The sequence below is a fragment of the Chiloscyllium plagiosum genome, unplaced genomic scaffold (assembly GCF_037043375.1).
Source record: "Chiloscyllium plagiosum isolate Xiang-an unplaced genomic scaffold, Cpla_swu_hap1 HiC_scaffold_35, whole genome shotgun sequence".
Classification (NCBI taxonomy): domain Eukaryota; kingdom Metazoa; phylum Chordata; class Chondrichthyes; order Orectolobiformes; family Hemiscylliidae; genus Chiloscyllium; species Chiloscyllium plagiosum.
In genome coordinates this window covers 21,230,641-21,241,297 of record NW_028270173.1, presented here as the reverse complement: position 1 = coordinate 21,241,297, position 10,657 = coordinate 21,230,641, and the positions used below count along the sequence as shown (strand labels likewise).

The 10,657-nt window shown below is 42.8% G+C and overlaps 1 protein-coding gene across 1 annotated transcript; it reads left to right on the top strand.

Moving 5' to 3' along the window:
- Nucleotides 1-207: 207 nt before the first annotated feature.
- On the top strand, nt 208-7,968 carry LOC122541523 (putative G protein-coupled receptor 139). The gene is made up of 2 exons (XM_087978866.1): nt 208-401; nt 6,932-7,968. Exons 1-2 carry the CDS (start codon nt 338-340, stop codon nt 7,834-7,836), a joined length of 969 nt encoding a protein of 322 aa, XP_087834992.1. The 5' UTR covers nt 208-337; the 3' UTR covers nt 7,837-7,968.
- Nucleotides 7,969-10,657: the final 2,689 nt, after the last annotated feature.

Genomic DNA, 10,657 nt, shown 5'->3' with positions numbered 1-10,657 from the left:
CCTCTCCTTGCACAAGTTGATTTAAAAGGATGAAATGTTATACTTTGCACCGACCCCATGGAATAACTTACTCTCTGCATCACGTTAAAGTTAAGCCAAAATAATTAGGTCTCTCGTGTTCCTCTAAGACGTCAGTACCTCTGAAAGCTGGGAGTCATTGTCCATGTGTCTCTGTGGATCACCGAGCTTACTTTAATTGCTGCACAATAACTTGTTTGTTAGAAATAGTGTGTTTAATGAGATCTGCTCACCCACTCACTGGAGGATTACCTTCTGGATAAATCAAGTTCCTTTCAATGCTTTGCCTCATTTTAACTGCTTCCACTTTCACCTGAAAATGGGATCACAGGACCTTCCAATAGAAATCCTCTTTCCCATTCTTGCAATCTTTGGAATTCCTGGTAAGTGGTCAAAAAAGTTCCGTGATTGTTTTGATTGCTGGTTCTGTGTTGAATTTTGTCTCCGTAATTTACAGCTGTACACCACGAATTCATCTCCTGCATATTGCTGCGTTTCCCTGCTCTTCATTACCATCAGTTTCAATTTGAGTGCGGTTTGTCCGAACCTAACCCTCTGGTTTGAAAACACCTGTGCTTAGCCTGAACACAGGGGGTTACATTGAAACGGAATAGATTTAGCAAAAGTGAACATAATGGAGAGAGTCACAGAAATGACTGAAAGCTTGCAATGGCAGACATAGAAGGGAATAATTCATGACTCTCCTCCAAAAGGAAAATCCATCCCAGTAAGGAGGAAAGATTCTATAAGTGGGAAAAACCAACCGTGGCTAACCAAGGAAGTTCAGGAGCATATTGAGTTGAAAGATAAAGCACACAGAGGCGCAGAAATCAGTGACAGGCCTGAAGGCTGGGATAAATTCAGAACTCAGCAAAGGAGGACAGAAAAGAGAGAGAAAGTAAACTGATAGCCAAGCAATAAGGAAGTTAAAAACTGACTGTAAGAGCTTCATTAAGTACGTAAAAAGGACAACAGTGAATAGCAAAGGAGGACTGAAAAAAGAGAGAAAGTAAACTGAGAGCTCGCCAGTAAGGAAAATATAATCTGACTGTAAGAGCTTCTTTAATTATGTTAAAAGGAAGAGAGTGATCAGTGTGAATATGACCTGCAGAGATAATCACAAGATACAAGGAACTGGGAGAGAACTTACGCAGATATTTTGCATCACTACTTACAATCGATGATACTTCAAACATGTCATAACTTCTAAATAATATAGTGGAGAAACTGAGGCCTTTCTCAATCACTAAGGATGGAGTATTAGACAACCTAATGATGCTGAGGGCAAGTAAGTTCCCTTGCCCTGATGGCTTGCAGCCTAGAATGAAAAAGAGGTATCTACGGAAATAGTGGATGCATTCAATTAGATTTCCTACAGCATAGAAACAGGTCCTTTGGCCCAACAAGTCCACACTGACTCTCCAAAGTGCAACCCACCCAGACACAGTCCCAAATATTTACCCCTGACTCATGCACATGGCACTATGTGCGTGGCCAATTTACCTGATCTGCAGATTAGAGAGGAAACCCATGCAGACGCAGGGAGAACTACCAAATGCCAGACAGGAAGTCGACAGAATTCAGAATTGAACCCAGGTCCCTGGTATTGTGAGGTTGCAGTGCTACCCAATGAGCCAACATGCCACATGAGTTGCAAGCTCCCAAAATCCTTGGAATTGGAGTAGTGCCAGAGTTAATGGTTTCTGTGCCAGTTGTGTTCAAAACGGCGAGGGGTGGGGAGAGGTGTGAGCAAAGAGTAACTATATCTGTTGTTAAAAATGTATTGGAATCAATTACTAAAGATGCAACAGCATAATATTTTCAAAATCCTAATCTCAACAGAGACAGGACAGCTTCATGAAAGTTAATTCTTTTTCTGACAAATTGATTTGAATTTTTTGACGAAGACTCAACCAGAAAGACAGAGGGGCAACTGTAAATATTTTATGTTGAACTTTGTGAAGCCCCTCAATAAGGTAGCTACGGAAGATTAAGCCATTAAATAAGACCCCCATGCTATTGGAGGTAGTGCGTTGCTATGGATAGAGAATTGGCCGCAGGCTGAGAAGCAATGATTGAGGATAAGGGTTTTCATTCAGGTTGGTGGTCTATGGCCATTGGGTTTCCACAGGGATCAGTGCTGGCATTACAACTGCTTACAATATATATTAATAACTTGGAGGGAGGAAGTGAATGCACCGTTGCCAAACTTGCAGATGACACCAAACATAACTGGAAAGATAGATTATGAGAGGAACACCAACGGTTACAGAGAGATATTGATGGGTTTGCGAGCAACAACTTGGCAAATGCAGTAAAACATGTGATTGTATGAAGATGTTCATTCTAGAAAGTAGAACAAGAGACAGAGGTTTATTTTAATTGAGAAAAAAGATTCACCGAAAGCTGGAAAACAAAGGCGCACTTGGCCATCAAATGTACAAAGGTAGCACACAGGCGCAGCCAGTAATCAGGATGGCTAATGGAATGTTGGCCTTTATTTCAAGAGTTCATTTGATTTGATTTGATTTATTTTCGTCACATGTACCTGAGTACAGTAAAATGTTTTGTTTTGCAAGAAGTGCGGACACATCAAAGCAAAGAAGATCACACTGTCTATGGGTGTTCAGATGATCTGAAGCATACAGGTTACAACTGCACAAGAGGTGTGCAAAAGAAGATCAACATTAGCAAGGTCATAATTTGGAGATCCCGGTGTTGGATTAGAGTGCACAATGTTAAATATCACACAACGCCAGGTTATAGTAGACAACCACCTGATAAAGGAGCAGCACTCTGAAAGCTTGTGCTTCCAATTAAACCTGTTGGAGTATAACCTGGTGTTGTTTGATTTTTAGCATTAGTAAGTTCAACACTTTTTAAAGTTAGAGACATCATTCAGCGCTCTAATGTTCAGAAAGACTTCTTGTAGGTACGTGCATTCAAGTTGGAGTGTAAGAGTCAGGAAGTCTTTCTGCTATTGCACACGGTATTGGTGAGACCAGATCAGGATTTCTGTGAGCAGCTTTGATTCTGTTATTGAAAGAAAGATAACATTTCATAAAAATCAGATCAAAGAGGGATTTTTAGGTCGATCACATATATGGAGGGAATGTATAATGAGTAAAGACTAAACATTTTGGGAGTCGACTAAATGGATTTTAGAAGAATGAGAGGTAATCTCGTTTAGACATATCAGATTCTGCAGGGGCTTGACAGGGTAAATGCTGAGAGGATGTCTCCCCTGATGGCAGAGTGCTTTGACTGTTTCTCCTTCCACCTGAAAATGGTATCAAAAGCACTTTCTGACGCAAATTCTCAATCCCATCCTTGTGATCCTTCAAATTCCTGTTATGTGGTTAAAAGCTGTTGTGACATTCATCTTGCCTGTTCGATTTTGCGATATCTGAAAGGGCATAGTCTCAGAATAAAGCAATATCACTTCCAGACTGTGATGAGGAGGAACGCTTTCTCTCCAGTGTTTGTGAGTGTTTGGAATTCCTGATCACTGAGGGAGCTATAAAAGGAGATTCTTTATGTATATTTAATGGTGAAGTCGACAGAGTTTTAATGACAGTTGCAGACCTTTCAAAAAGACAACTTTTTGACGGGCATTAACCAGGGAAAATGAATGTGGGAACATACGGTTTTGAAGTAGGAATAGACAAATTGGTCGTTTGAACACCTTCCGACTTTGGGAGGCTATTGGCTGATCTAAATGAGCTCCATCATCCCGACTGCACTACATGGGTGTCCACTCACTGATGTAGCCAAAATTTATCCAACTCGTTCTCATCAACCGAGCCCTCACAACCTTCAGAGGAAGAAGATTTCATATTATAACCATTCTCTGAGAGATTAAAAACCTCCTTATCTCTGGTTGAAAGGAGAAACTGTTCATCCTTAAACCGTGTCCCCTTGTTTATATCCTTCCTGTCTAGAAGAAATTAGCAAGGTTTGTGAAGGTTTGTAGCTCAGGTTGAGGTTTAGGGTGTAGGTTTGCTCGCTGAGCTGTAGGTTTGATATCCAGACATTTCATTACCTGGCTAGGTAACATCATCAGTGGCGACCTCCAAGTGAAGCGAAGCTGTTGGCTCCTGCTTTCTATTTATATCTTTCTCCTGGATGGGGTTCCTGAGGTTTGTGGTGATGTCATTTCCTGTTCGTTTCCTGAGGGGTTGATAAATGGTATCTAGGTCTATGTGTTTGTTTATGGCGTTGTGGTTGGAGTGCCAGGCCTCTAGGAATTCTCTGGCGTGTCTTTGCTTAGCCTGTCCCAGGATAGATGTGTTGTCCCAGTCGAAATGGTGGCTTTTTTCATCCGTGTGTAGGGCTACGAGGGAGAGAGGGTCGTGTCTTTTTGTGGCTAGCTGGTGTTCGTGTATCCTGGTGGCTAACTTTCTTCCTGTTTGTCCTACGTAGTGTTTGTGGCAGTCCTTGCATGGCATTTTCTAGATAACGTTGATTTTGTCCATGGGTTGTACTGGGTCTTTTAAGTTTGTTAATTTTTGTTTGAGATTGTTGGTGGGTTTGTGTGCTACTAGGATTCTGAGGGGTCTTAGTAGTCTGGCTGTCATTTCTGAAACTTCTTTGATGTATGGTAAGGTGGTTAGGGTTTCTGGCGGTGTTTGGTCTGCTTGTCGTGATTTGCTCTTGAGGAATCTGCGGACTGTATTTTTTGAGTATCCGTTCTTCTTGAATACGTTGTATAGGTGGTTCTTCTCTGTTTTCCGAAGTTCATCTGTGCTGCAGTGTGTGGTTGCTCGTTGGAATAGTGTTCTGATACAGCTTTGTTTGTGTGTGTTGGGATGGTTGCTGGTGTAGTTAAGTATTGGGTCAGTGTTTGTCGGTTTTCTGTATACGCAGATTTGTAGTTCTCCGTTGTCCTTTCTTTCGACTGTGACGGCCAGGTGTGCGAGTTTGTGGTCGGTTTCTTCCTCCTTGGTGAACTTTATGCCTGTGAGGGTGTTGTTGATGATGTTAAATGTCTCTTCTATCTTGTTTCGTTTTGTGATGACAAATGTGTCATCTACGTAGCGGACCCAGATTTTTGGTTTGATGGTTGGTAGGGCCGTTTGTTCTAGTCTTTGCATTACCGCTTCTGCTATGAATCCTGATAGCGGAGATCCCATGGGTGTGCCATTGGTTTGTTTGTAGACTATGTTGTTGAAAGTGAAGTGGGTGGTGAGGCACAGGTCCACTAGCTTCATGATGTTTTCGTTGGTAATGCGATTGATGGTGGTTGATGTGTGTGTGTGATGATCTCTTCTAAAAGTGTGGTAAGTGTTTCCTTTGCCAGGTCGATGTTGATGGAGGTGAACAGTGCTGTTACGTCGAATGAGATCATGGTTTCGTCTTCCTCTATTTTGGTGTTTTCGATGATTTTTAGGAATTCCTGGGTGGAGTGGATGGAGTTCTGTGACTCTTCTACGAGGTATTTCAATCTTGCGTATAGTTCTTTGGCCAGTCTGTAAGTTGGTGTTCCGGGGATTGAGACTATAGGTCTGAGGGGGGCTCCTGGTTTATGGATTTTTGGTAGTCCGTAGAATCGTGGGGTGTTGATCCCATCTGGTTTCATTTTCTGGAATTCCGTCTTGTTTAATTGTCCGGAATTCTGTAATTTTCTTAGGAGATATGTAATTTTTTTCCCCAGTTGCGGGGTCGGGTCTAGCGCCACCTGTTGGTAGGTGTTGGTGTCTGCGAGTAGTGCATTGACTTTCTCTTTGTGGTCCCTTCTGTTCAGGATGACTGTGGGCCGACCTTTGTCTGCAGGTAATATAACGATGTTTTTGTCTTTTTTGAGGTTTTCTAGAGCTTTCTTTTCTTGTGTGTCCAGTTTGTTTCCTTCCCTCTTTCGGCTCAGAGTAGGTGCAACTGTCTATCTGATCGTTTGTTGTGTTTCTTCTGTGAGATTGTTGTCCTTCAATGTGGCTTCTAATGCCGCGAGGAAATCCTTCTTGTCAGTGTCTCGGTAAATGAAGTTTAATCCTTTTACTAGTACCACTTTTTCTGTGTCCGATAGGGTCCAGTCTGATAAGTTCTTTATCCATGCCCCTGTGTTATTGGTTTTGTCTTTGTTTGTGAGTTTGACAAGTTTTTTTCTTCAGCTCCCGATTTTCCTTTCTCTGTGTTTGTCGTTGTTTGGTGTTTATGGCTCGTTCTACCGCGTCTGGCCATTCTTCACTTGTTGCTTGTTTGAATAACGGTTTTTGGCCCGCAATTTCCCGGTTGTATTTTCAGAGTCTGTGGTGGGCGTCATTGATTAGTTCTCGGAGCATTCTGCGGCCGTTTTGTTCTGTTAAACCTCTGGCCTGAGGTGTTTTTATCGGCGGTTTATATTGGAGACATTTTGGCAGTTCCTGTTTTCTCAAACATTCATGCAGGAAGTACAGTTGTTCGCTCGGATGGCATTCCTTTCCCATCTTCGGGCAAGTTGTAGCGGGCAAACTAGCTCCTGGTATTCTAATTTCTCCATTCTCCTCAATATCTTAGATGTTTCAATGAGCTCACCTCTTATCTTGTGGATTCTAATTGATTTAGGCATAAACTTTATTCACAATCCCAGACTGTAATCCCTGGAGTGTGGCAAATAAATATTCTCTGAGCTGCTTCTGAATCAATAGTATTTGTTTTCCTGAAATGGGGAGATCAAGTAGTGCAAAGTGAGAACTACTTGCATACTATTTGTCAAGTCGTCTTTCAATTACTCTAACCCTATTCCTAACCCGAACCCAATTAATTCCTTGACAAAGAACATGGATTACAAATGAGATGTCACTGTTTTTAGTTGTTGCACAAATATATAATTACACACAACGTCCCACAGTCTTGCGACTCCCACCTTCTGGAATCCCTGACAGTGTGCCTCCTGCTGGACGTTTTTATTCATCTAATGATTGGATTTTCTTTGCAGCGAACGTGATGGCAGTGCTGATTCTTTCCCAAGGGAAATGTGGCCTTTCCGAAGGAGTCACCCGTTACATGACTGCCATGGCAACGGGAGATCTGATGGTCCTTGTCTTCAACGTGATCGTGAGCCAGATCATCATGTATCATTTCCCGGGCTCGCTGCTGAAATACACTCCTGCGTGTCGGCTCAATATCTTCCTGCAAGGGCTGAGTATCCAACTCTCCATCTGGTTCACCATCGCCTTCACCTTTGACCGCTTTGTAGCAATTTGCTGCAACAAAATAAAGGCAAGATATTGCTCTGAAAGAACAGCCAATGTGGTCATATCCATTGTGAGTGCACTTAACATCATGGTCAACATTCCCCTGTCTTTTCGCTATGAGCCCACTCATGTTCTGAACAATGTACAGTGGGGCTGCCGCACCATCACCAGTTATCTCACTTCACCAGCCTGGGCAGCTCACCGGTGGCTCACCAACATCTCAAACATGTTTCTTCCTATTCCCCTGCTGCTGCTGTTGAACTCTCTCACAGCCCACCACATCCTATTGGCCAGCAGAGCTCGCCGGGTCCTGAAGAGCAGCAGAGGTGGTGCTGGGGAGATGGGCAGAGACCCTGAGCTGAAGAGCAGGAAGACCTCCATCATTCTGCTCTTCACTATCTCCGGCTGCTTCATGGTGCTGTCGGCACCCATCACTGTCATCCACATCTGTGTCGGTGTTACTCAGCTTGTGACTTTCCAAGGTTCAAACTCTCTTTATGTGGCAATCAGGGTGGCGTTCCTGCTGATGTGCACCAGCTCCTGCACAAACACCTGTATTTATGCACTGACCCAGAGGAGGTTCAGGGAGGAGATGAAAAAATTGTTGAAATCTCCCTCCTTGCTGCTCTGTAAAGCACGTTACTAATTTACATTGACATGGGGAGGTGCTGATGTAATGATTACCTCACTGGGCCAACAATCCAGAAACCAACGCTAAAATCCTGGATGCACAGTTTGAAATCGCACCATTTGTGAAATTTGAGTTCAATAAAAAGCTATCTTTACCATCTGGCCATTAGTGATTGTCAAGCCTGAATGTTATTTGCCATCTCACAACGAAGGGATGGAATTCTGGTACCTTTACCTGGTCTGCCTCCCTGTGGCATCAGGTCCATGGGCATCTGGGTTACTCATAGCTGCCCTCTAGGCAATAGATGCCAACCTCACTGGTGATAACAGTCTCTCAAATGAACAAAACACATTTGTACCCCATCTATTTTTTGTAATTCTCAATGCAACTCAACTGATCCTGAAAGCCTGGGCGAAGCCCCATCTATTTTGGAGTTGCAGAATAACGCATGTGCAGTCATAACAATCAACATTATGGAAACAGACCCTTCAGCCCAACGTGTCCATGCCAACCTGATATCCTAACCTAATCTAGTCCTATTTGCCTGTACTTGGCCCATATCCCTCCAAACCCTTCCTATTCATAGACATATCCAGATGCCTTTTAAATGTTGTAATTGTACCAGCCTCCACCACATCCTCTGGCAGCTCATTCCATACACGTACCACCCTCTGTGTGTAAAAGTTGCCCCTTTCGTCCCTTTTATATCTTTCACCTCTCACCCTAAACCCATGACCCCTAGTTCTGGACTCCCGGACCCCAGGGAAAAGACCTTGTCTATTCACCCTATTCGTGCCCCTCATGATTTTATAAACCTCTATCAGGTCAACCCTCAGCTTCCAACGCTCCAGGGAAAACAGCCCCAACCTATTCAGCCTCTCCCTATAGCTCAAATCCGCCAATCCTGGCAACATCCTTGTAAATCTTTCCTGAACATATGACTAGTTGGGTTCAACTATCTGCAAATGTTGGGGCTTACAGTAAATTTAAACCAGACGTTAGCAATACTACAGTTGTCGAGTTTAATGTGGTTTTGGCAGTCACATTGACAGGTTGGGGAAATACATTGTGTCGAAGAGATAAACTGGAATAATACCAGATACAAATCTGTATAACTGTGAAGCAGAAATGTAAACATTGGATTTATTTATTTGGATATAATCCATCCATCAGGCCCACTGTCAAGGAAAGACCGCGAGCATTTTCAAAGATCCATCCCACCCTGGCAATGTTTTTCCACAACCTCTACCATTGGGGAGAAGGTACAGAAGCCTGAACACACAAATATGATGGTTTCTTAACTTTTTCTACCCTACTGTTGTTAGAATACTGAATGGACTCAGAAACTCTTAACATTCGCTTCTACCTGTGTTTTTGTTTTTGCCGCTGTTTACCTATTATTTACTTATCTATGTGACTTAACTCCATGACCTGCCTTTATTGCTGTCAACACAATGCTTTTCACTGTGCCTCAGTACACGCAACAATAAATTCAATTCAATTCTGAATGAAAGAGACTCAATTGATAGAGGCGGCTAGAATGATGAAAGATTGGCTCAGAGTGCGCAGGAACAATCATTTACAGGTCTACATGTAGTGGACATCAATTTACCGATGAGTGCAAGGACTTCCTAGCTGAAAACGGGGGAACTTGTTAATGCTTGCCTAACCGACACTGTCAAATGTATTGTCAGAGCTGGTGATGACACAGCAACCAATATCGAAGAATAGATCAAGACTGACACCAGAGGAATTCTTGACCAGTGACAGTGAAGGAATGGTTAATATTTCCAATGCAGGATGGTGGTGCTATGAATGGGAATTGGCAGTGGTGTTGTTTCTTGTATCTACTGTCCTTGTCCTTTTAAATCGGAGAGGCTGGCACTTTGGAGGATGCTGTCCTCGGAGCCTTCTTCAGTTGTTGCAGTGTGTCTTAAAGATAATACATGTTTGTGGGTGTCGACATTGGATGTGGAGTTAATTAGTTTTAATGGATTTAGATGGCACGTCAATGTTTGCCACTTATCAGTCAAGCCCGAATCTTGTCCCTATCTTCTTACACGTGGAGTGGCAGATGGATTTTAATTTAGAGAGATGTGAGGTAATGCATTTTTGTAAGACAGACCAGAGCAGGATTGAGACAGTTAATTTAGGCCCCCTGGAGTTTAGTCTTGCGCAGAAAGACTTCGGGTTGCAGGTATGTAATTTCTCCAAAGTGGTGTCACGAGTAGACAATGTTGTGAAGAAGACATTAAGCGCACTTGCCTTCATTGGTCAGAGCATTGAGTATTTGATGTCATATTGAGACTGTACTGGATATTTGTAACGCCACATTTGGAGACTATAAAAACGTCTTCTCGCCCTTGCATAAGTAGTATGCCATTAAACTGAAAATGGTATAGGAAAGATTTACAAAAACGTTACTTAGACTGGACGGTTAGAGTTACAAGGAGATGCTGAATAGGCATGGAAGTGTTTTTTCCCTCAGGTTTATAGAGATTTATAAAATCACGAGGGACGCTGTAAGGTGAATAGCCAAGTTCTTCTTCCCAGGATATGGGCGTCCAAATTTAGAGGTCGCAGGTTTAAGATGAGAGGGGAAAGATTTAAAGGGGATCTGAGGGTGGTGTGCAGAGATAACAAGCTGTTCAAGGAAGTGGTAGAGTGGATTACAATTACAACCATTTGAGAGATGTTTGGTTAGGTACGTGAATATGAAATGTTTAGAGGGACATGGGCCAAATGCATGTCAATGGGACAAGTTCAGTTTATGAAATTTGGTCAGTATGGACGTGTTGGCCCAAAGATTCTGTTTTGTGCTGTACAACTCTATGTC